The sequence below is a fragment of the Garra rufa genome, chromosome 17 (genome assembly GCF_049309525.1).
Source record: "Garra rufa chromosome 17, GarRuf1.0, whole genome shotgun sequence".
In the NCBI taxonomy this organism is placed as follows: domain Eukaryota; kingdom Metazoa; phylum Chordata; class Actinopteri; order Cypriniformes; family Cyprinidae; genus Garra; species Garra rufa.
In genome coordinates, this window is record NC_133377.1 from 5041700 (window position 1) to 5069256 (window position 27557).

The following is a 27557-nucleotide window of genomic DNA, read 5'->3' on the forward strand; positions in this document are numbered from 1 at the left end:
AGCCCTGAAAGAACAGCTCTGCACTGCACTGAATTTATACTTTATTGCTATCAGCTGATGTCCTTGTTCTTATTTAGTCCAATCAGTGTTTTTGTGCATCCCATGACTACTGGTTTAACAGAATAACTTGATAAGACCATTCACTTTGTTAAACATGGATTCCAGAGCTCTTTCTGTGGAAGAACTCCTGTTCATGACCATTTTATGCCCACATTCAATAGAGGTCAAATATGAGGTTCAGGTTTGAGTTCTGAAACATGTTTCAGGAAGAAATTTGAAAGTTGCATCACATGAGGAGGGTGTGCAGCTCATTTGTAAGCAGCTTGTTTGGTATTTCTGGAAAAACTGGTAGGTTTGCCTCCCACTTAACTTACCACAAAGGTAATTAGGAACAGAAGTGAGGATCTTTTATAGCTTGTGTGACAACAAATTCCTAACTAAATATTTTTGGAGTGTCTGGCATGTTTTAAAGTCTGCTGATAAGGCTTAAAGTGAGTAGGATAGTATGCTTAATCATATATTGTTACACTACATCTAACAAGTTCTGGCTTAGTAAAATTAAAAGCAGTTTGAATAAAATGAAAGTGCTTTCCTACCTTTTGTGTTTACTTTCACAATGTCATTTTCTCATTCTTTCAATATATTTTTTTGTAAAGTCAGTGCACTACAGCGTTGCCAGGTTTTCACAACAAAACCCGCCAAATCGCTACTCAAAACTAGCCCAATCGCATATCGAGAGGAGTCCCCCATTCCGGGGCATAAAATACAATTTTTTTGTCGGGGTTCCCCTGGTAAATTTGTATTTCAGGGGCTAAATATGACGTCACTGAGGTCACTTCAACCCGCGGACATCATAAACAACCTGATTTAAAAGCTGAATTTTTAGCATCATTACTCCAGTTTTCAGTGTCACATCCTTCAGCAAATCAGCATATTAGAATGATTTCTACTCAGAAAACATTTATTATTATTATTATTATTATTATAATAATGTTGAAAACAGCTGAGTAGAATTTTTCAGGTTTCTTTGATGAATAGAAAGTTCAAAAGAACTTAAGAATTTAAAGCATCCTTGCTAAATAAAAGTATTATTTTCTATAATTTCTTCCCCCAAACAAAAGAAATTATACTGACTCCAAGCTTTTGAATGGGAGAGTGTATAATGTTACAAATGCTTTTTATTTAAGATAAATGCTAAACTTCCGATCTTTCTAAAAAATGTACTCAACCATTTAAAATATTGATGATAATAATATTAATAATAAATGTTTCTTGAACAGTAAATCAGCATATTAGAATGATTTCTGAAGGATCACATGACACTGAAGAAGATTGAAGTAATGATGCTGAAAATTTAGCTTTGATCACAGAAATAAATTACATTTTAAAATATTCAAATAGAAAACAGTTATTTTAAATAGTAAAAACATTTCAAAATTGTACTGTTTTTGCTGTACTTTGAATCAAATAAATGCAGGCTTGGTGAGCAGAGATGTCATCTTACTGTCCAAAAACATTTGACTGGTAGTATATGTAAACATGGTGATACATTTTTCCCTTTCTCCTCACTTTGAGTCATTTTTAATGCAAGTATGAAAACTTGAAATGATGGGGGAAACTGAATCACCAAGAAAAATATCACTGTGGAGTGTGGACTTTATAAAGACATTTATTAAATTCTTTCAAACACCTAAGGTGTGATGAAAGCGCTTAAGACTTGTTCAGACACCCCTGATTTCATCACCAGCTTTAACGTAACAATTCCCATTATTTATAAGTTTCAACATCCACATCTGTCCGGTATGTGAATTGATTTCTCCACACATGGATTTCCACATACACAATAACAAAATTACGAATGAATCACCATATAAAAGAAAAAATTTTAACCCTGATGTGCCGTGACGGTTCACAGGCTTGATCAATGACCTCTCTCTGTCTGCATAATGAGACTGAGGGCCCTGTGTAAACACACTTATAATTTGTTAACTAAACTCACTGCTCTTCCATTTAGTGATTAACATCTTAACTATATTATAGTAGCACTGTTGGCCATGGAATAATTTATACGTACAGTTTTACTGTACAGAATGGTTAAAGGATTAGCTCACTTCCGGAATAAAAATGTCCTGATAATTTGCTCACCCCCATATCATCCGTTTCTTTCTTCAGTCGCAAATATATTAAGGTTTTTGAGCAAAACATTCCAGGATTTTTCTCCATATAGTGGACTTCAATGGTGCTCGACAGATTGAAGGTTAAAAATGCAGTTTTAGAGCAGCTTAAAGGGACTCTAAGGCCCAATCCCAATTCTATTTTCTACCCCTTCGCCTACCCCTCGCCCCTTCCCCTTGTCCCTTGAAACAAGTGTAAAGGGGAAGGGCTAAAATATTTCCCCTAAGGAATGGGACACCACTACAACACTGTTATACGTCATCATAGGTTGTCGCTAGTTCCTAATGTTACGTCAGAGGACATGCGCAGATGTTTATCATCATTCCAAGATGTCAAAATGTTGTCATGTTGCAAAAAGTACAAATGTACGGTGTACGCACCGTTCATTCACATGTGGCCGTAAGCAAAACAAACAACGCATTATCACATGCGCGGCAAATTGCTAATCAGTGTAGTGGTGCCTGGAGAAGTATATATGCTTCATTTGTGAATTTCATTTTCAACTTTCTATTTGAACGCGTTCGTTTTCTGGATCCTTGGACTAAAATGTTTACAGGGGTTCACTGGTTTAAGAAATTTCTGATCGTAAAAATCTGCTTCTTTTTATTTGTAAGGTATCGTTTTTATTATTATGTACTGATTTAAATTACTGGTGCGGTAGACATAGCGGGCGCAGGTGCATTAGGCGCAATCATCAAATACATTTCAAAGCAAGCCGGCTCCACGGTCCTGACTGCATCACTGCCTTTATTGGGTGTTTTTAGCGAATATTTACATTTATTCACATGACTGGATGTGGTGGACTGCCATGATTTTGGCGAATGCAGGACACTGAATAATGCGCATCAGAGGGGATTTAAAAAGTGGAAGTGTGTATACACCGTATACCTGCGTACACCCTCCACTACACCACCGTTGCAAATTGCCGTGCCACTGGTCTTTTATGTTTCTAACATGCAGTCAAGTGTATATGACATAAAAATATATTTTGTAATATCGTGCAATCATTGCTATCTGCTAGCAAACTTTAGCGATTTTTTTGCAAACGTTTATTTACAAAACAACACCATAAACACAAACACAAGATTGAAGGTAATATACATAAAAAGAAACATTGTCATCAAAATCCTTATTAAAAGCAAAAATTACTTTTATTTACGAGTCTGCTTGCTCGAGTGAGCAGCCATGTTGGAAATTTCTCTTAGCCCTTCGTTTGAAGTGAGGTCCTGAAAAATCTTCGTTTGGAGGGCTATCTGGCCCTTCCCCTTACCCCTACCCCTCCAACCAAAAGAGAAATGAGACACCCCTACCCCTTCTCGTGAACGCGCCAAACGGAGGGGTAGGGCTAAGTGTAGGGGTATAGTCGAGGAATAAGGGTCTTATCTAGCGAAACGATCGGCCATTTTCTTAAAAATTATTATTTATACACTTTTTAACCACAAATGCTCCTCTTGTTTAGCTCTGCGATGTGCACTTTGTGTACTCCGGTTCAAAACAGTTAGGGTAGGCCGAAAAACTCCCATCTCATTTTCTCTTCCAAATCGGTACTTCTGCAGTGATGTACGACGATTTTGAAGTTGGAAAATGAGATGGAAGTTTTTTTTATAATAACCTTTTTTATAATAACCTACCCTAACTGTCTTGAACAGGAGTGCACAGAGTATACATGCGCCTCGCAGAGCTAGACAAGACAAGCTTTTGAGTTTAAAAAGTATATAAATTGTACATTTTTTTTAGAAAACAACCGATCGTTTCGCTAGATAGAACCCTTCTTCCTCAGCTGGGATCATTTAGAGTAGGGATGGCGAAAACTAAAAAATTTCTTGACCGACCACCGAGCCTCATTAGCCGGTTGAAACCGGTTAACCGATTAGTTTAAAATATGGTACGCTATTTGAAATAACAGCCATTTCGAGCCGCGCCTGCAATTTCGCAACTCTGTCGCATCTCTCTGCCGCTCTGCCTCCCGCACACACACGCACACACTGCCACTTGTAACGGCCAAAGCTATGTTTTTGCATACATTACATTATATTGTGAGGTGCCCTTTAAGAGACTGATCACGTAACATATAACTCACGCTGTGTGGAGATGACGTAGAATGACTACGTGACTGTTTTAATGAGAACCATACAGATGACAAGTTCGCTCTGCCTTCTTGCTATTATTTTGCCTTCACTTTTATTTTGTAACGCCAAGAAAGAGTTAAACTCTCATGTATGAGAGGGGCGCGTTGTCATGTACCAACCATTAAATGTGTGGATCACCAACTTTGCCGTTTTCTATCTCTTTCATTTCACTAACTTGAATAGTTATCCGGGTTAGAGCGTTACACACTCACGTCACTTTTTTAAAATCCCAGACAGCGCGAAACATGAGTCCCGCAAACGCGGCGCCGAAGAGCTTGTTGTATGTAATCGTAGGACAAATGGCTCCTTAGTTTCAAATGGTTTGGGTACAAGGTAATCGCTTTGAAAATAAAGGCGTTTGTCTAGGTTAGAAGCTCATTTGAAACATTGCCACGGCTCTAGGGATGTAACGATATTTCGTGGTACGATATTTCGCGATGCAAAAATGTTACGATATGTATCGTAGAGTGATGACGATACATTTACGATATGACGACAATCTAATCCTATTGGTTGAGCTGCCGACGTCTCCTCCTCTGCAACAGCGCTGCTTGTGCTTTCATTGCAGAATCAGATGCAGAAATCATTTGAACTGAATATTAGTAGAGCAACATGAGTTCGGCTGAAACTTAAATTAAAGATACCCTGTCTTCACGTCCGACAGCATTTTGGTTTCACAGTCATGCGACAGTACGACGGTAGAAAAAAAATTACAGACAAAACATTATTACAGTCACGGTGCATGTTATTACCACGGAGTGGGAAATGAAAAGTTCCGTGCTTCAGACTCACCCGCTTTTCGAGTCACACATTGGAACAAACATCTTAAAGCTTTTATGGCTCTTAGCCACAGGAACCTCCGAAGATGTATTGTAATCCTTTTATAAGCAGCAGCCACGATTTAAGCAGTTACCGCACAGATAACTATTTACAACCAAAAGCGCATTTCACTGAGCGCATGTCGGAGTGTTGAAAACATGATCAAGATCATTTAAAATAGGCTATAATGGAGCTGTATGATCCATAAAATACGGAGAAAGGCTATTAATAAAGGGAAAAAAATCCAGAAAATGCGTGTATAGCCTGAGCAGGTAAAAATACAATTATGTGTAAAATGTCATAGTAAACTGTGTCTGATATGAAAACTACGCTAGTCATTGTCCCATAAAATGACAAATAGCAAATAACACATATAGTTTTTTCATTACGTTTCATTTATTTTGTTTTTGTTAAGTAAAACGAGACCTTGTTGTTTGCAACTACGTTTACCCCGAGACCGTGTCGCGATCACCAGCTCGACCGCAAAACACTTTCACTTTGAGAGAAAGCGGCGGCCGCGGAGAGATTCCACCGCTTGACGCGTCCATGTGAAAGGGCTTTTAAACGGTCTTCAGACAGCGTGAACACAAAACGGGACCGTTTGAGAGCAGCATCAGCGTGTACCGGATTGAGTCCAAAGAGCACATACCCGTGCATGTCACCCGCACCGCACCTGACAGATAAATATTATTCCACCCGTTACGTCAGTTTTAGCGGTTCACCCGTCGGGTAGGACTCTATTTGGCACACACATAGAATCTTGCATTGATAGCAGGTTTAAAGAATTTGACATCTTGACAATCTTATGTTAAATAAAAAAATAAATTAAAAAAAAAATCAGTGACAGACAGACCTTATTCAGTTGTTAATTTTAATACAGGTTTTTATTAAACCTTAAAATGTGACCTTGTATGTAAAACTAAGAAAGCTATTGAATTTTTTTTTTTTTTATCTGTTGTTTGATTTTCAGTTTCATGTTTTAACTTTTGTTCAAAATATCGTGATACGTATCGTATCGTGAACCCAATATCGGGATACGTACCGTATCGTGACCTAGGCATATCGTTACACCCCTACACGGCTCATTTAAGAAAATGACAGCTCCGAAGAGACGCCGCTTTAGTTGAGGTAACAGTGCTAACCATAATAAAGAAAGATGATGATCATCATCACCTTATCGGTTACCACTGAAATGTAGATGTAATGTATTTCCAAATCTAAGCCCATCTTATGCGGAATGTTGCCTAATAGACTGCAACATGATAAAACCAATGGATAAAACAGGCACCTTCAGAATGCGTAAAAGACGCACCGGCACTTTTTTTTTAACCGACTACCGACAACTTTGACCGGTTAACGTTGATACGGTCAACCACCGGTCAAACGGTCATCGGTTAACATCCCTAATTTAGAGCCCTTTGAAGCTGCACTAAAACTGCAAATTGGACCTTTAACCAATTGTTTCCCATTGAAGTCCACTATATGAAGAAAAATCCTGGAATGTTTTTCACAAAAACCTTACATTCTTTTCGACTTAAGAAAGAATGACAAGAACATTTTGGATGACATGGAGGTGAGAAAATTAACAGGAAATAGTAAACTAATCCTTTAATATTGGCCATTTATCTGTCACCTGCCAAAATATGGAAGAAGAAAAACAGATTTTGAATATCTGTGCATCCTATATTTACGACACTATACTGTATTTTCAGAACTAAAAACTTCCTCCTGAGTGCAAAAAGAATATTCACGTAACATAATTGTCCACATTTACACATCAGTATGTCCAATGTCCTATTGGCTGATCACAAACTTGGCCTGTCCAGTCTTTATAAGATGATAAGCAGAAAGCAGCAGAGATAACATTAGTATTAAAGGGGTCATTGGATGCCCATTTCCCACAAGTTCATATGATTCTTTAGGGTCTTAATAAATATATACTTTGGTAATTCTCAACAGTAGTGTAAAAAAAACACCCTTTTACCTTGTCAAAATCAGCTCTGCAAAAAATCGATTCATTTTATTGCATGTTCCTTTAAATGTAAATGAGCTCTCTGCATGGGATGATGAGCCGTAATGTTTACTTTAGCCACGTTTAGCTGCGTTTAGTTGTGAAACTTGACGACAAGCACATTATTAAGGAAGGCCATTTGCAAAGATGCATAAAAACCCTTATACTCACTTCTGCTGTGGGTGAAGCTGCATCACGAATGATTCGCATGAACAGGGAGAACAGGGATCATCGCTTTCCTTTCAAAACCGAATGTAACGTTAATCCTCTGCGTCTTCAGCGGCTCAGATGTCAGGAGTAAATGACGACTGCTATGTTCATTATTACATCCAACAACACAACACCTCAATCGGAGACATTCTTGTCTTCCCCTGCACCTGAGTCGACACAATGGCAATCAGAGTCGGACTGTTTCAGCTCGGTGAGGGCGGGTCTAAGGTAAGGCGCTCATGTCAATCAACTATCGTGGGAGTGGCCTCTGTCTGTGTGTAGTCACACTGACAAGAAGCTGAGAATGACCTGATTTTAAAAAGGGAATATTACTTTTAAAGATTTAAAAAAATACCACTGGGTTGATTTTTATCATTGTAGGGTGGTTGTGTACACAAACTGCCAACACACATTAATGTTCAAACAACTTGTAAAAGAGAGTTTTGCATCCAATGACCCTTTTAAGCACCAGAAGACCTGGCTGTATGTAGCACAGCGTTATAATGCTCAAGATCGGACAAGACCAGACTGACTTATGTCTGTCTCAAGACCAGTCGAGACCAACTCATTTGAGCCTGAGTCCAAGCAGAGTTCAAATGTTCCTGAAAACATGGTCTTAGACTCAAACTTGAGTGCAAAAGTGCAGTCTTGACTATTATTTCACTGGTGTAGCACCTACAGCTCTTGCTGTCCTCCTGCAGGATCCCAGTGTTAGAAATGAGAAACTACATGTTATTATTTTTAACAAGGTCCCTGATTATTTCAGTCTGATCTTTCAGAGTATTAGAAGGGACATGACAGGACTGTTGATCACTACACATTTGAAGGAGATGTGAATGGCATATCAAAACACAAATCAAACAGACACAAAAAACCTTTTAATGCTAACAGGCAGAAAAATGGCATGAAAAACTACTAACTACTAAGTGGACCTGCAAATATGTGACCCTGGACCACAAAACAAGTCATAAGGGTCAATGTTTTTGAAATTGAGATTTATAAATGAAACTGAAAGCTGAATAAATAAGCTTTCCATTGATGTATGGTATGTTAGGGTATGATCTTGTATGGCTGATATATAACTATTTAAAATTCTGGAATCTGATAATGCAAAAAAAAAAAAATCAAAATATTGAGAAAATTGCCTTTAAAGTTGCTCAAATGAAGTTCTTAGTAATGCATATTACTAACCAAATAGTAAGTTTTGATATATTTATGGTAGGAAATTTCCAAAATTTTGCTTTATATTTCCTAATGATTTTTGGCACTTTCTGAGTCTGCATTAGCCATACGGCCCACCTGAACAGCATCTGCTCCTGACGGATGAGCTTCTTTAAGACATCAGCACTTGACAGGAAGAGGGCTCTCCTGTACTTTCGATAGCATTCTCTGTCTCCCCCTGCTATACTGTGACAAACACCAGTCCAATCCAGTCCACACCTAAACACACACCCCCACTGAGCACCTGAACAAACACTCTTACCTCTGAGCGCCAGTACCGGTGAACCAGGGGGAGTGAAACTCTCTTCGGGTGACAGGTAGAGGTAGCTGGTGTTCACTCCCTGCTCAAAGTTGAATGGAGACTTGTACTCCTCTACAGGTTCCTCCATGCTGCCCATGAATAGGAAGCTCCCCGGACACTAAGTGATCGCATGTGACCGAGCCAGTTAGGATATCACAGCGCCAATTGTTCTTCTAGCTACGGTTGCAAGTATAACTGTGTGTTACGGATTCTGCAGTGCCAGCAGGGATCACATGATGTCCTGCCTGAGACAACGACAGCAGCACGTTAATAAATTACTTCTCCAGAGCGATCTATTTCCGTCACAAGCCGACACTCCCAGACACTAATCTCAGCGGTTCTTGAAAGGATTTTTGACGATCCTGTAAAAAGTGCCAGATTTTCACTGCTCATCTTCAGCTGTTCCTGTGCTGGACTAGCTCATGCTCAGCCCCTTCATCCATCTTATCATCCATGAAGATTCATTTGTCCCCTAGTCACATGACACTGGGGCAAGCCCATGAAAGGAAGCTGTAATCTGCAGTGGCCTAGATTACAGTGTTAATCCATTACAAAGGGCCTCCACACCGCTTCAGATACACACCAGATGCACAAACCATTACAGACTAAAAAGGATTCAGCCAAGCACGAGACATTCACAAGTGATGATACCTAAAGGCCAACATACACTCGTGGGTCTTCAGTACCATTATACTGTAAGATTTGACATCTCTGCTGCATTATACTGCAGAATTTATAGGTCCTGTCAAATTGTGGAAAAGATCATGATTTAATGCATCTTTTTTAATAATTGCATATGCATAGCAGTCAGATGAATCACCAGAGACATGGAACTCTAAACGGTCATCTGAGCAACCATATGGCAAAATCTGCATTGCAGTTCATCCACATGAAACAAAACACACACACACATTTTAAATCAGCATGAACTGAAAATTGTTACCATTTTTTTCCTTATTAGGACATGAGTAAAATATGTTACCTTTAATATTTTTACAAGGAGTTTTAGCCACGTAAAAAAAAAAAGTTTCAAGTTATAATATTTCATTAAAAAAAGTATGAGAAAAAAAATTATGAGAATAAAGTCTAAATATAATGAGAATAAAGTCTAAATATTTCGACAATAAGGTCAAAATTTCAAGAATGAAGTATAAATGTTTTGAGAATAAAGTCAAAATATTTTGAGAATAAAGTCAAAATTATGAGAATTCATTAGTAGCAATTACAAGTTGTAATACTTTGAGAGTAGGCCTATATTCTAGCCTTTTGCACATGCAAATGGCCCGGATTGGGAGCACCGGGAGATATTCCAAAAGTCTCCGCTTTCAAAATCTGTCAGTTTTATAGCAAAATACAAACAATATGTCTATTACAATAATGTGTTTTTCACAGTCTTTAATGTGGCGTATTCGCCTCAGTTTAAGCGGCATTTGAATCAGTCATCTTTCTGAATACAGTGAGTCATTCGTTTAATTAAATTAGGCTATACTGTTTTCTTCTGATGTTCCTTCACTTTTATATCATGCTATAAATTTAAAATGAAGACGAAAAATACATTTCTAATTTGTATTTCATGATAAAACTGACAGAATTTGAAAGTTTAACTGTGTTATATCAAAAACAATAAAGTACAAACTTATTGGTAATACTGGGTGGCTGGGGCACTACAAATAATGAATGAAAGACGTTAAATATTATTTCCAATCATTTACTGTATTGTACCATTAAAAAAAAACAGCTTGTGAATAGTCACGTCAGGTATATAACTGAGAAAAGACAACAATATAACGTATGTTAACAAGTTGGAGTCCACTTCAACCTTTAGTTTGATTTATTGTTGTTTTTAATTAATTACATGTGAGGAATGAAAGATTGGACGCCACAGACATTTTTGTGGTGAAATTTTCACTAAGAAAACAGTATAATTTAATGAAAATGATTCACATGATTATTGCAAGACTTCAAGTTTGTATTTCGCTATAAAACTGTCAGATTTGGAAAGCTGAGACTTTGTTTTATATTAAAAGTACCAAAAGCACAAAGCTTATTGCTATTATTGGGTAGCTGGCGCACTACAAATAGGCCTAATGAATGCAATCGAAGATGTGAAATATTATTTCCAAGCATACTGTTCCTGCAAGTATAACACATGGTATGATTTCTGCTAATAATTCCACATATATTCAAACAAATTCAGGTGGCCTGGCAACTTCTCCCGGTGGTCCATTTGCATCCACAGGCTATACTCTCAAAATATGATAACTTTAATTGCTACAATTTAATTTTTGTAATTTCGACTTTATTCTCATAATTTTAGATTTTATTTTTCTTCATTTTTTAACGTGGCACTAAAACGCTGTTGTATATTTTAGATTATTATTTTATTCATTTATTTTTTATATTTGATACTTAATTGTAGGGGTGAGCAATATACCAGTAGACATGATTAACCAGTAGAAATTGGTCAACCGTTAGAGAATTTGGTTTTGGTTTAAAAACGAGTGATTTTAAGCCATTGAAAGCAAACAGCAGTGAAAGAGAACTCATTTTGCTATATGTGTGCTGTCTGAGAGACAGACCTTGAATGGTTAAATACACACACTTGTATGTGTCAAAATGCTCGTTTTTGCAAGTTTCCTCATAAACACAGTAATTAAGGTCTTAGGTGAAAGCAAACAGCTGAGAAAGAAAACGTTTAATATATACGGGCAGCTCTTAAAGTGACAGCAGTCTAATATTCCTACTGTCCATCATTCATGTTAATCAAACTACAAACGTCTTTCAAAAATCTCTTACTGCTCTTGACTAAATCACATTTGTAAGTTTAATAATAAGAATTGTGTATTTAATTTACACAGTGAACAATATGCAGTGTTTTTATACATTTGACTACTTTATACAATGTAAGTAACATTTCTTATTTATGTTTTACTGTAGTTGTTTTGTCCTATTGCTTATAATTTGTTTCTTATTCTCATTTAATCACTGAATATACTTATCTTCAGTGAACTTTAGGTTAGTTTAGTTTTTTAATTTGGGCTAGTACTAGTTGTTTTTGTGATATTGACACTAGTGACAATAATCATGAGATTTCCATGGTTTTTAAAATTTGAGATATCAAAATAACTATATTGTGATACATTGTTACTGTGAAATAAAATTACTCATATCGTGATGTAAGATTTTGGTCATATCAACCACACATACTTAATCATGGATGTTTGTTTTCTATTAAATTATACCTGTCAGCCACTCCATCATAAAAAGTTACATAAAAGTTACATAAAAAAAGTTGCATTAAAGCACCACTCAAAACTTTTTCATACTCTCCAGAATTATCCTTAAATAGGATTCACTTGAATAGCTCTTTCTCTCTCTATGCATGTAATGATAGAACCAAAGCTGTGCATTCACACACAGTAATGAGTTAAGTTCATAACTTAAAAATAGTCATGCAAAATGTATCAAGTTTATTGAAATGTGCAATACGCTAGTTTCAGCTGCTTTTAACCTCAAGGATAGAAACGTTCAATATACAAATGTTCATAGCTGGCCAGAATTTCACTATCAGCACTTGCCTACAAAGAGTGTAAACACTTTTGACGCGGCTCTGTTTGTTTGAGCAGCTTGACACAGCGACACTGGCTCGATCTGGGGCAGGACCAAATCTGATGGTATAACAACTGACATAATGGTAAACTAAAAAGCGTTCTGAAATCATCACAATTTTCATGATAGTGCCAACAATGTCAATTGAAATTCCACTTGGTGCCACTACTAGTGCAGAACCGCCAGTCATAAGCACTTTAGCATGAATTGCTCATTTCCAATTCATTTCCTCAGGTTTTAAAATACACACATGCCATGTATGACACACCCTCTACAGAGCTTTGTCCCTGAGGAGCTGGAATTACACATCACTGCCTGACTACAGTAGCTGTCTTACGTGGGACGGGTCTCCTGTCTCCAGTAGAGATCAGCGAGAACAGTCAGAGATACAAAGAATCAGGTTATAATGAGAGTCACAGAGACTCTATTCAGCTGTATTCACATGGGCGTACAAGAGCCAAGCAGTGACAAACATATATGTGCGCTTGTGTATGTGTGTGTGTGTGTGTGTGTGTGTGTGTGTGTGTGTGTGTGTGTGTGTGTGCGCGTCAATTAACACTCTAACTACATTCATCTCGCACGTCTAGGATGGCAAAGCCTTGACGCTGCTGCGTGCAGGTTAGAACCCGGATATTTGCCTTTCACCAAAGTCCTTGTTGGCTTCCATCCAGACTAGATTGCACAACAAAAGTGTGCAGATGTTCAAATAGAGACTCGAATGCAATCTGCAGTTGTTCCTTTGCATCCCAATTCATTTTCACCCAAAACTAATACAATGAATTTTCATTAACACTTCGGCACCTGATGGCAAGTTCAGACAAAGCCTTTTTTTGTGAGCTTTGCTTTGTGGGAGAGTTTCACATCATGTGGCAAGCTCCTACAGTAAACCCCCATGTTAGGAGGGTCTGTCTATGACAAAATGAAGCAAACTGCGGAAATAGAACAGAGAGATTCAATGAAGGAAGGTGCCCAACTTCCCATTTTAACAAACGGATGAGAAGTATTGTTTAAAAGAGGAAATAAGCAATAATCACACATTTGTTTCGACTGAATTCTTTGTTAAAGTGATAGTTCACCCAAAAATGAAAATTTGATGTTCATCTGCTTACCCCCAGGGAATCCAAGATGTAGGTGACTTTGTTTCTTCAGTAGAACATAAACAAAGATTTTTAACTCAAACCGTTGCAGTCATTCAGTCATTTAATGGCAGCCAATGGTTACCAAATTTTTAAGTGTAAAAAACAAAAAAAAAAAACACACACACACACAGACAAAACCAAATTAAACCCTGCGGCTTGTGGTGATACATTGAGGTCTTGAAACGCACAACGATCGGTCTGTGCAAGAAACCGAACAGTATTTATATCATCATTTACCTTTAAACAACACATATTTACTAGTTGCAAGCTAACTTCTGCCTTTGGCCCACTAACATTCACGTGCCCCCACATGGGGCGCCTGTGATCTTCACAATGCCAGTAATAGGATGGACATGGAATCCCATGACCTCCTATAGAGCTGGACAAGCTTTTCAATGGCCTTGTCCCTTTTCAACATCAGGAATCCTTGTGAACTAGATCTTGTATGACTTGCATTTAAACTCAGAGCTCAAGAACATAAACATCCCAGCAAAGAAACAAAGAGGACATTTGAAGCACCTAATAAACCACAGCGTCTAATCAATTAGTGGGTTATTCAAAGCGCATTGAGTCCCGTGATTGGGGGGAAATGAGAATCATGGGACAGAGTGCGACTCCAGTGGTCTGGATGGACATGTACGCAGAGGAATAATGCAATGGGCAGGAAATGGAGAAGATCTGCCAACCAACAACTGTGTGGTAGAAAAAGGCAACTTGGTTTCTGGAAACTTGAGTATAAGAATTGACAAAAGCATGACTGAAGGGAATTGGAGGACATTTTACTGAGATGGTGTGTGAATTACATTTATCTTTTATCAATACTGCAAATACTGAATATTGAAGGATTAAGTTAATAAAGATAAATTAATCACCTCTATGTTGTCCAAGATGTTTATGTCTTTCATTCTTAAGTCGAAAAGAAATTAAGGTTTTTGAAGAAAACATTCCAGAATTTTTCTCCATGTAGTGGACTTCAATGGGGATCGAAGGTCTATGATGAAGATCCAAATTGCAGTTGAAATTTTTTATTCAAGAAGTGAACTAATCCTTTAAGGCTGGCTGTTCAAAATGGTCTGTGTGGTCAGACTGCTGAGAAGAGACTCAGTTTGGAGGGTCACAGTGAAGCCTTAAGTTTCTCCCCTCAGTGCAATGTTAGTCCACACCTTTTCTAGGCCAAAACTCTCAACTCTATGAAAAATACAATAAATAAGACACATCTGAAATGACAACAAACCTGTTCTACTTCTGTTTTATGATATCTTTCAGAAATGGTAAGAAAAGCAGCTCTATTGCTACAATTTCACACAGTGAAAAGGGACCTGTGAGACTCACGCAGATGCTTCAGAATGATCTTGAATAATCAGATAAAAGTCTATCAGTGAAATGCGTGCTATTGCACTAAAGAATAACCGGTTGATGCCAAGCTTTTTGTAATATTAAAATCACAATACATTTTACAATTAATGCAAATATACTGCATTGGTTCAGTAGCCAACATTCAGCTCTACAGACACGCGGGAAAACATAAACCGCCTTGTTCTGTCCTCGTTCACACCATTTTAAAAAAAATCCAGTATTATGTCATGATTTACATGTTCGTTTTCGCATTGTTCAAAACCCACACAACTTTTTTTCTTACGTGGAACACAAAGGAGGATGTTCTTGCTGCTGTTTTCCATACAGTGAAAGTGAACAGGGGCTGTCAAAAGGAACATGTGTGACCAGACCACAAAACCAGTTATAAGTAGCACTGGGTATATGGCCAAAAATACATTGCATGGATCAAAATCATCGATTTATCTTTTATGCCAAAAATCATTAGGATGTTCCATTAGGATACTTTGTAAATTTACTACCATTAATATATCAGAACTTAATTTTTAATTAGTAACATGCATAGCTTCATCTGGACGACTTTAAAGGCGATTTTATCAATATTTACATTTTTTTTGCACCCTCAGATTGTAGAATTTCAAACAGTTGTATCTCAGCCAAATATTGTTCTATCCTAACAAACCATACATCAATAGCTTATTTATTCAGCTTTTTTTTTTTTTTTTTTTTTAATTGATGGTTTTGTGGTCCAGGGTCACATTTACAGGCCAGGTATCACAAACATACTGTACCTGAAACACTACTAAAGCCTCACACTAGCTTTGTGTGAGGAACAAAACAAAATCTGAATATTTTTGGTTGCATTCTAAGTGTGCGGTTCACTCTGTCTATTTTGGTCTGTTTTTTCAACATACAGTAGCTATTGTATCAAGACTTCAAAGGACTTACTAATATAGAGTACAAGACATATAGACACCTTTAAGTTTCATTTACATGTATAAAGCTGAACAGTCAACAGCAATAGTCCCCATTATGGAAAAGAGCATACAGAATGTTCTTCAGTGTGTGTAAGAAAGAAAGTCAGGTGTGGAACATGAAGTGTGTAATGTAAGGGTCAATAAGTGATTACAAAATTGTAATTTTTGTACTTAAATTAGTCCTTTAATTCACAGAAACTACACTAGGTGTCAGTAAGACTTTTAATGACTTTGGAAAAAGTTCTAACACTCATTATCTGATCAAAAATAAAGTAAAGAAAAAACTCTTTTTTTACTCTTACTCTTTGCTAAATTAAGAAAATTATCCCTGTGGTGGCAAAGGCTGAATTTTCAGCAGCTATTACTCCAGTCTATTTTTTATTATTATCAATTTCAAAAATGTTGTTGCTGCTTAATATTTTTGTGGAAACCATGATTCTGTTTTATGATTCTTTGATGATTAAAAAGTTCAAAGGCACTACATTCATCTGAAAGAATTTAGTTTGCAACAATAATACATCAAACGTAACAGGTCAAATTCTAACAATTTGAAGGATTAGTTCACTCCTGAATTCATTTCCTGATAATTTACTCACCCCCATATCATCCAAAATGCCTTCAGTCAAAAAAAAGGATGTTTAAAAAAAAAAAAAACCTTCCAGTATTTCTCTCCATATAATGACTTCAATAGTAGCCAATGGGTTGAAGGTCCAAACTGCAGTTTTAATGCAGCTTCAAAAGGCTCAACATGATCCCAGCTGAGGCATAAGGGTCTTGTCTAACGAAACGATGAGTCATTTTCTAAAAAAAAACAAAAAAAACATAAATGCTCGTCTTGCACTAGCTCTGCGATGCATGACTTCACGCATTATGTAATAGGGGTGGGACGATACAGGTAACTCACGATTCAATTCTGTGGCGATATGTGGCCCACGATAATGATAATATCACGATTCGCGATATCTACGATATTCAATATATTGGAAAAAAATTCATCAAAGATATATCACGATATATGTGACTGAAAAAGAAAAAAATACCCATAATAAGGAAATCTTATGCATTTATTAATGCCAACATTTCCAACATTGTGCAAAGAAATATGCATTTGCATAATAACTCACTGCCTCCTGGTCTTAAATGTAAACACTGTACAGCTAGACAGATAAAAGTGCATGAACATTAAAAGACAAGGTAACATTTTACAATAAAGTTCTTTACTTAACATTAGTTTACCACATTAGTTAACATGAACTTATAATGAACTGCACTTATACAGCATTTATTAATCTTTGTTAATTTCAATATTTACTAATACATTATTAAAATCTTGTTAACATTAGTTAATGCAATGTGAACTAACATGAACTAACAATGAACAACTGTATTTTCGTTAACTAACGTTAATGAACATTAGTAAATACAGTAACAAATGTATTGCTCATGGTTAGTTCATGTTAGTTAGTGCATTAACTAATGTTTAACGAATGAACTTTATTGTAAAATGTTACCAAAAACAACATGAACATTAATTAACATGTGTAAACCATAATACTGAAAGGTCAGTAGTAAGTTACTTTAAAGTGCTTTATGTTAACCTGGACAGTGGACACATCAAGGCATATTCTTCTTGAGGAACACTAACTGATCAGCATGCTCAACTAGCGGGTGGGTCTTTGATTTGTTTTTCATTATTTTCCGCCATTCTTCCCGCTTCTCTTTTTTCTGCGCTTCATCTCTGTTGTTGTTAGTTAACTTGTGTTCTTCACTGGCCGCTGCTTCCGCCACTTTACCCCTATTTACTCGAACAGCGCCCCCCGCAAACAGAATGGTATATATTGGGTAGTGACAGTGACACTGACAATGGGTAAATTAATCATTTTGTGTTGTAATAAAATATCGATATTGGCCGTTAGTGTATCGATTATTTATTGCGACAGAGAGCACAACAATATATTGCAATATCGATTTTTTCCCCCACCCCTATTATGTAATCACGCTGGAAAGGTCACGTGCAATTAGTTCTTCGTCTCTGTGTACTTTGGTTAAAAAAGGGTAGGGTAGGGTGGAAATCTCTTCAAAATTGTCCAACGTTGCTTTACATTTTTTTGTAAATGGCGTTGACTTTCTTTGCACGTTCATTTTGTAAACACTGGGTCGGTACTTCTGCAATTGTCACTTGACAACTTACCAACTAGTGTTGGGCGATATGCTCAATTTTCACATCGTCCTATCGTCAGCCTGTGAGATCACCGATACACAATACTATCGTGCTAATTTACTTAATAATATGTAAATGTGTCAATATGTAATAAAGTCCTTATTCGTTTTGTAAGGGTAGTGCATGTGACTTGTGACACAGTTGTGCGTGTACAGAGCGCTGATGGTAGTTCTGTCGGAGAGTTCAAGTTTACTTTCGGTTTCATTCTCTGCTATCTTCATGGAGCGGTAAAGGTGCGTGCATGAATGTAAATGAATGTATCTTTCTGTACCCGTCATATTGCGATAATGTTACCGCTGTATGTCTGATCTTTGTCATCAGTTCATGTTGTAGTTCAGTTCATATAGAATGTGGAGAAGCGATGTGCGTGTAATTCACCTGCGTATGTTTAGCGCCATTTTATCGCATCGTACTTCTAGTTAATGCATACAGATGTTACTGAGGTGAATGTTTATGTTTACTATATACAGACAGATTCTGATATTTTGTACTTAATTCAGCCTAAACCACATTTCACTACCTCTGTTATACTAATGACTGTCTACACTTAATCTATGTACACTGTATGAAGAATAAATCTCTTACCCATTTTCACTGCACACATCTGCGGCGCGGCGCGGCCACTCTATGCTTGTGTTTATACCGCGGCAAGTTTCTGAGGCATCCTAGAACTGACTCTCTGCGCTGCATTGCTAAAGTTAGGTGCCTTTTTGACGGATAATAATAATAATCGTCTTACTATCGTCAAAGGCATCAGCAACAGGCGATATCTCTGACTATCGTCGATACACGATACTATCGTCTATCGGCACAACCCTATTACCAACATGACTACACTTGCATTAGGTCAAGGTAGTGCACAACAAGCATTTGCAATTTTTTTTTTTTTTCCAAAATGATCGATCATTTTGCTAGATAAGACTAGGGATGCACCGATACCAATCGGTCGATAAAGCTTGCGCGTTTTGTCAGTAAAGCCGGTTCTGTAATCAGCGGTAAATGCCATCAGGTGCGTGATTTCACGTTGAGCCGTATATACTACTCACAGCCGTTGTTTACCGACGAGCTGCGCATAGCAATGTTCATTATCAGTGTGAATGTGCGCAGCTCGTCTGTAAACAACGGCTGTGTGTAGTATATACGGCTCAACGTGAAATCACGCACCTGATGGCATTTACCGCTGATTACAGAACCGGCTTTACTGACAAAACGCGCAAGTTATCGACCGATACATATCGTGCATCCCTAGATAAGACCTTCATTTCTCGGCTGAGATCGTGTAGAGCCCCTTGCCTTGCCTTGGCTTACTAGGCCATATGAAGAAAAATCCTGGAATATTTTCCTCAAAATCCTTCATTTCTTTTCTACTGAAGAAAGAAACACATTAACATCTTGGATGACATGAGGGTAAGTAAATCATCAAGAAATCTTTGGATCTTCTGGAAGTGAACTAATCCTTTAATGGACGACTAAATGGTAGTGTAATATATGTATGTGCGCACACTGCAAGCAAGCACAGAACAAGAGAGAACAAAAGAATGGCAAGTATGTAGATGAAAGCCTTAGAGAACAATAAAAATGTTGGAGCAATATCTGAACTTTAAAATTAAACTGGAAAAAAAAGGTTTCCTGTGCTACTTTAACTTCACATGACGACACAGAAATGACCAAAGCCATCACAAATCTAACATTCCACTTTGAGCTCTGATGTTGTTTTCAGTGGACCGACATCAAAAAGATGAAGAAGTAACAGCGTAACTGTCATAACATGCAGACTGGAGTTTAAACACTACAGCGCAGTGAGCGCACCAACAAACACCAGGAGTGGAAATTTCCACCAATGAGATCAAAAGAATTCTCTGCAAGCTTTTGGCAGTCATGTAAACTCTCAACCTTGAGTTGCTAAATAGCCCACCAAACTGATTCAAGCCAAATATGCAATGTTCACATCCACAACAGAAAACAAATTCAACAACAATGGCTATTGAGCACTTGATTGCAGCTTCCTCATTCCTCCCTCTAGTTCTGTAGTCTCTCGACTTTTTATTTTCCTATGTTGCCATGACAGCAAAAAGAGAACAGTGTGCAGATCTACCTGAGCAAACATGAGTAACCAATGACTGCTGAGGCAACAATTAAAATCACATACTGAATTTCACACTGTTAGAGCAGATGCCCTAATCCACAGGTTTGTTCATCACTAGACAAAGACAAAAGGCTACACCCATCGCTTTTAGTTTTGGGTGAAAGGTCTCTCATTGATGACCCACTCACTGACACAACAGAGGTAAATCACTCTGCAAATCAGACAGTTCACTAAGTTCCTGCCACTTGAGTAATATCATAAAGACGGTACACCTAGGCTAAGCAAACAAACAAATGGTATCTCAGGTTTTGTCCTGCAACCTGCTTGTCAGATCACACAATGGCCCATGGGCACCAGCTGCAGAGAGACATGGGCACGCAGAAAAGAGGAATGAGCAGATGGTGGCCCTGCGTGAGAGAGATGAGGGGAGGGGAACAGAAGATTCAGACAGGAAGGCTCTGGCTCCTGGGGAGGCTGCTCATCGGCTCGCTGCAGCCCAGGAGGGATGGGAGAGAGAACAGGCTGCTCGGATGCAGGGAGCTGGGTGGAGACTAGATGACCGGGATGAAGACAGGATGGTCAGGAGGTCAGAAAGCACGCACGGTGTGACTTTCAGTGACGTCAATGGTATTTCTCCAAGACGTAAACACAAAGGTCTGCCAAAAAGGCTGTATCTACCAGGCCTTTGTTATATAGTTAAACAAACGCAATGTTTTGAAGCTGAACATATTGCTTTTTGCTAAAATATCATCCTTACATGAAGTAGATTTGAGAAACACTTTGGTTTGTACGCAGACAAGCCAAAATTTATTTAGACACCTTCAACATTTCTCACATTATCATAGTTTATTCGATTTAGTTTCGAAAATGGTAATAAAATATGACAAGAACTCAGAGTTAAACTGTGTCAGGACAAATTCATTTTGATAATGTCAGAAATTTGATAGAAAGTGTTACTTAGCAATGGTTAATTTTGTTCAGTCAGAGGTGCAAAAAGGTTACATTAGCAATCAAAGCAAAACATGGTCAGGTCAAATTGTCTGAATAATTTTTGCTCCCAAATTTTTGTCAATTTTCCACTGTATAAATAATTATTTGGGTATAATATGTCACAGTTTACTTTATTTTGCTATCCACACTTACATAAATGAACTATAGCGTCCTGTACCCACTAATAAAATAATATCAAAAATTATATCTGGTGTCTGAATATTTTTTGCATCCATGCAACCCAACAGGCAACATATATCTCTTATGGAAATATATGCATTACATTATGTATAATAATAAATAAATTACAGTATTATGATTACAGAATTATATTACAGTAAGGCAGAAAAAACATTTTTATATTAGTAAGTGTCTAAGTGCTGATTAAAAACAGGATTATAAACATTAAAAAAATGGGGAATTATATATAGACTTTGATAATATATTATCAGGAATGTTGTTAATAATATATAATTTTTAGATATTAAATAAATGAATATATTTAGGGTAGAAAATTTACAAAATATCTTCATTGGACATGATCTTTACTTAATATTCTAATGATTTATGGCATAAAAGAAAAATCTATCATTTTGACCCATACAATGCAGAACTCGACATTAACGCTTGTCCGCTTGTCCAGGATAAGTGGATCTTGTGAAAGGGCAAGTGAAAGAGAATTTTACTTGCCCAATCGGACAAGTAACCTGATTACATATACATTTAAATAGCATTTTCAATGCAGGCTCGGTTTTTCCTGTGCAGTGGAAAGATGGAGTTTATTGATATTGATTTCATTTGAATGGTAACCATACAGAGACTAATTATTCTAATTGAATGCATTGATAAATGTTCAGAATTTGACGTAAATGATGACACATACATTTAGTAAGGTTAGGAAAATAAATTTAAAAAAATCTGAAAGCTTTTTCAGGCGAGGAAGATTGCAGCAGAAAGGTGACAGAAGCATCTAAGCACTTCCAGGCAGTGTTTATTGGTGGTTTTAAAGAATAAAAGATTCTACACCAAATTTACTTTTAGGGGTTGAATAATTTTGAACATGAATGTTTAGAGCCAATTCGATTTTCTTTTCATTATTCATCAATTTACGTTCTCAGAATTACTCAAATGTGTACTCAAAATTTATTTTTTATAGATAAAAGAATCAACTTCTAAAAACAATTATTGAATAATTGACCACTAGTTTTATGTTAGAAAAAAAAACAATATTTCCAGCAGGTTACTAAAAAAATTTTAAACATAGGTAGTGGAAGAACAATATCAGACTAAATCAACAGCATGTAGGCCAATGTGTTTCCTCTCAGATAATAACATCAACACCAGGCGTGAAAAATAACACACACCAGAAAAACTATGCAGTCTTAACTTATTACATAATAATGCAGTGGCTGTACAGGCACCCAAGCTGACTAAATAACATCAGAAGGAATGGAGCACATTGCCAAAAAGCTATAATGTCCAGCTATGATCCATATGATCCTGCTAATCACCAAAACATAACTTCTTATTTCTGGGTTTTAAAACACTGCATATGAAAGACATCACACGAAGGGAATAAGAAGCATGAGATGATATTGGTTAGAGAGATAAGAAATAGATAGAAAGCTAAACTTGTGACTACATAAACTGTATTCTATTTTTAATTTTAGACTTCCCAGAACATTATATCTTACGGTTTATGTGTGAAATATTGAAACTGAATTAATACAGAGATGCAAAGAGAGGTTTCATTAGTAGGAGGACATTTACAGCAGGTGTTTAATGTTAACATATGGTTCAACGATGCTGCAAGTTAAGCCCACGCAAGTTAAAGTAAATAGCTACAGACATTCATATCGACTAAAAAAAATAAATAAATACATAAAATATTTTGCAGCTGAAACTTGACATTATGGTCAGGTTCTAATTTTTGACAGTATATATAGACAGCATCAATTATAAGATAACGAACTAATTAAAATGTGCGAAAGTGCTGTAACCCGAATAAAATCCCTGCAAATGTCTATCCTGACTGACTGTCACTGTACCAATTTTCATCAACATTAAGAAAATAAACAACCGCTGTTCTTTTTCCAGCTGCTGGCTGTGCTAACCAACAAGCTAGCTAACTTCAGAAAGTTGAGTTTTGTTGCATTTCTAATCTGTGCCAACATGTCATGTCACGTTTTCAAAAGAATTCAGCTACCTTGATCGGCTTCCTCCATCCTGTCTTTGCGGATTCTTGATGTTGTGAGTTATTCGGATCCTTGCGGTCCCGCTTTCCCACTTCAATCTTGCAAATTTGAGCTCAAAGCTGCCACTGCAACTAGGCTGCCGCGCGAGGTGGGGTGGGGTCGTAGGTGACGTCAGGACGCACAGCACGCAGAGATGTAAACAGAGAGAGACGGGCACGAGGACCCACCTGGCGCGCCCACTGAAGACGCATTTTATGAGCTGAAATATTAATTTATAATCAGCATTAAAAGATAAATTGTCTAAAATAAACTAATCGAAATAATTGTTTTAATTAGAGAAAATGTATAATATAAATATAAATATATTTGGTAATTCACTAAAACCAACTGTATACATGCAATAAATGTAATGCGTGTAGCCTATAATTAAAATAATTATTAGAATGTATTATAACAAATCATTTTAAATAGAAAAATATCGCAAACAGTTTTAAAGAGAAAAAAACATTTTTTGAATAATGAGGAAGCCACTTTTTTTCCATCAGAACGCCTTTTAATAAACTCGTTTTACCTTATATTCGACAAAGGGATACCAGCAGAGCTTTATTCTTTTAATTGATGCCAAAACACTTAACAACAAGCACATAACCACAACAACCTCAAAAACAATAGAGGACAAAATACAAAAAGTAAAACAATAAATAAACTAAAAAACAAATAAAAAATAACATAAACCAGAGAGGGCAAATATAAGGTTAAACAGCAATTTAATGGACATGAGTCTTGTCCTTCATGTTCACAGGGTGGGCTCAAAATTCCTAATTTACCTACAGTCAAACAAGACACGCCCAGAGGAAACATGAGGCTCTTATTGCTGGTTTATAAATCGTCTATCATGTTGGTACTGAAGGAAATTACGCCACCCACTGGGTTACAGGATTTAATAATCCTACAGTAAAGTATATTTTAAAACAATTTATATAATATTCGTTTTGTGTTTTGGGACGTTTCTTGAACATCCACATATGTTGCTATTCGATAAAACTACAAAAACTAAAACACAAGGTTTTTAACATTAGCATTATGCTGTGCATCAACTCAATTAGTCAAAATGTTATTTGTAGTTTTAAATCGTAGAGGTTTCAACTCGATTACCTTCATCAGTAATAAAATCCAAGGTGATTCGGAAAAAGTGCGATTAACGTATCACTGGAGGATGTATACCTATCCAAATTGATTTACGTAAAAATGCCGGTTTTTAATGCAGCAATTAATTAAGGCAGCTGTATATAAACTATATATAATTAAACGTGACACTTAAAGTTTTCGGTTTTCTGGAGTTACGTATTTACATTAGGATTTGTCAAAAAGATGAATATATCTAAAAATCATGTGTGTGTATTATATTATATTATATTATATTATATTATATTATATTATATTATATTATATTATGTAGGCTATACACATTAAAAGACAATTTAAACTATGCGAAACTTGTTTGCTTTTTATTTAAGCACAATAGAATAATATAATTGTCAGGAAAAAAATGACAATTTTACATCATTCAAATTTATTAAAAGAAAATGTTATTAAAGTTTCTAGATTTTTGTTAAAATATTTTTTTTTGTTTAAATAACAAACGAATAAAAAAACAAACGCACAAGAAAAATATAGCGGTGACTCAAGATATCGATATCATACTGATATCTAAAAACCAATCCATCTATCTCCGTCACCACCTGTAAAATACACCTGGCTAGTCGCGAGAACCTTCCTAATTTGAACGAACCCACCTGTCCCGACCATCACGAGTCGCACGACAAACATGGAGCGACGACTTTAATGTCACGCACAGGGGAGGGCGTGAAAGGGATACAAGGACTTATTGGTTCGAGACGTGTACTTCTATAGATGAAAAAGCATGCGGAAAATGGGTGCAGTCATCAACACAAAAGACCCCTGGCTGTTCGGCGTCACCCCCATCTTCCTTTAACACGAGCCCCCCTCCTCCCTCTGACCGAGATGCATTGTGGGGGAAGTCGTTGCCATTCGACCTCTGCGGGGCCTGCGCGGACGCAGACAGAACCCTGAAATTCATTATGCCTTTAAAACCCCTATTTATTTCCGCATAACCTACATACTCGCACCAGGAGGCCGGAGCGCAGAAAAACGGCTCATTTCATGCGGAATACTTCATTTCAGAGAGCCGCGATTGGATTTTTGTTTTGTTGAGAAAGTGTAGATTGTAATTTATTTCAAGAAAATGTCCGGAGAGCGAAACCGCAGGTCGCTGGCTTTCCGAGGAGGTGGATTAGCCGTCACCGGTGCCAGTGCCGTCGGAGGAGGAGGCAGCAACGGCAACAGCTGTGAGGCCCCGGCCTGTCAAGACCGACATTTGAACGGGAACAGGCCGGATCAAGAGGACGACAGGGATTTGGGGGCGAAAGGACCATCACTGGGAAAAGTCGAGGGCGGAGGGTCCGTGAGCGACAGCACGGAGCCGGAGGCAGAGGAGGACGAGGACCCGGAAGGGGGCAGTTGGACAGCGAGGAAAGACCATGACAGAGGCGTTTCAAACAGCGTAATGGTGAAAACCGAAGGCTGCAAGTGGGCGACTGGCAACGGCGTTAACCGGGAGGACTGTAACACGGGAGACGCGGAGGAAACGGCCGCTAGAAAGCCGCTGCTAGAGATGAGACCTCAGACGCTGCTGCAGAAACACTCGCTCTTCCAAGGCTCCTGGCTGCAGGAGTTTCCCTGGCTCAAATTCAGCCAGGAAACGGGACTCATGTCTTGCTCCTGGTGCCATAACATCGCTACCAAAAACAGCGACGAGCTGGTAAAAGGCAGTCGGAATTACAAGCGGGCCTTGCTGCTGAGACATCACCTGTCCTCGGAGCACGGCAGGAATGACCCGACCAAACAGGTACGTTCACACTGCGATATAATGGGGACGGGGACGTTCGGATAGGCGACGAAGTCGACCCGAGCTGTGCTGCTCGGTCTTTAGTTAACAAATATCGAAGTTTTTCCGGCTATTTTGGGGCGGGAATGCTATTTTTAAAGCTGTTTAGCGAACTAACAGGTCGGACGTAACGTTAGCAGGTTAGCATATGTGAGCTAACTGGATCAGCGCTGTCAGTTGGTGAGATGAGCTGAAAGCCCCTCGACTAGGTGATTTAAAGCGTAAAATCAATTTTCTGTTTATTTTGAGACCTTGTAAAAACTTGGACGCCGATAACGTTTAATATGATCAGAATTCTTTATTTACATGATTTTGTATCACAATCGTTATTAAACAGACCACAGAAGTATCATAAAGTGAGATCGTGGCTCAAAATGTATGTCCTCGTTTGCCTGACTGTTTCCTGCATTGCACTGTAATTATCAACCCTGGTTGTCATGGTTACTAACCTGATTGCTCCAGAGGTCACACAATGGCAAGGGTTTGACCCTGCTACCTTTGGGGAGCCGCACCCTTTCCCAACCCCCTCGCTGTAAAAAGTGACCTCTGGCACATCTCGCCCTCCCCTTTTAGGGCACCTAAATTAGAGGCATTGTGTTAGGTGACTCCCCAAGATCCATAGATAGTGTGTCTCACTTGCTACATTGGCTCAGAGTGAATTATGTCCCCTGTAATGACAGCAATGCCTGATATGTGCAGACCACTGCAGTGGGCATAATACAATTAAGCTCGGATAAATCATATAATATCAGTAGCTGAGAAACACTTTGTGAGTGTAATAGAGAAATTCGAAGGAACTGTCCAATTCCAAGACATGGTAATTCATTGATTTTTTTTTTATGGTTTTGATTGCCTGTCCATTATCAAGCCACAAAATGATTGATTCATGTACTAAATCCAATCTGTTGCCGCCCAGAAGACGTTGCGTTACTGGTTTGCCAGTAAAATCCCTGATGATTGTGTGGTATGATAATGTCCAGTCACTCTAATCAGGGTGACACAAAGTGTTCCACTAACTCAATTTATACCCCTCACTAATTAGGAAGGAAAGGAGGAGGAGAGATTACCACCCCCTCCCTAGCAACAGAGAGGTTAAGACGCTAGAAGATCTGTTACGCTTTCCTGTTCAATCACTTTCCTCTGTCAATCAACCTTTTTACAATACTTAGCT

The 27557-nt window shown here is 37.7% G+C and overlaps 2 protein-coding genes across 6 annotated transcripts in view; one reads left to right on the plus strand and one right to left on the minus strand.

Annotated features, from left to right (window-relative positions):
- tpd52 (tumor protein D52) overlaps window positions 1–23566 on the minus strand; it is a 37666-nt gene extending 14100 nt beyond the window's left edge. Inside the window, exon 1 of one of the 5 annotated variants that reach the window (XM_073821404.1) lies at window positions 23430–23566. In XM_073821404.1, the coding sequence (XP_073677505.1) occupies window positions 23430–23448 (19 nt within the window). In that variant the 5' untranslated portion in view covers window positions 23449–23566. Of the gene's footprint in view, window positions 1–8827; window positions 9299–23429 lie in introns of those variants that run through there. The other 4 variants (XM_073821401.1, XM_073821402.1, XM_073821403.1 and 1 more) reach the window with 4 other exon arrangements.
- A 1302-nt stretch (window positions 23567–24868) lies between these two features.
- Window positions 24869–27557, plus strand: part of zbtb10 (zinc finger and BTB domain containing 10) — a 28149-nt gene continuing 25460 nt past the window's right edge. The window contains exon 1 of the mRNA XM_073822190.1: window positions 24869–26347. Coding sequence (XP_073678291.1) covers window positions 25685–26347 — 663 coding nt within the window. The 5' untranslated portion in view covers window positions 24869–25684. The remainder of the gene's footprint in view (window positions 26348–27557) is intronic.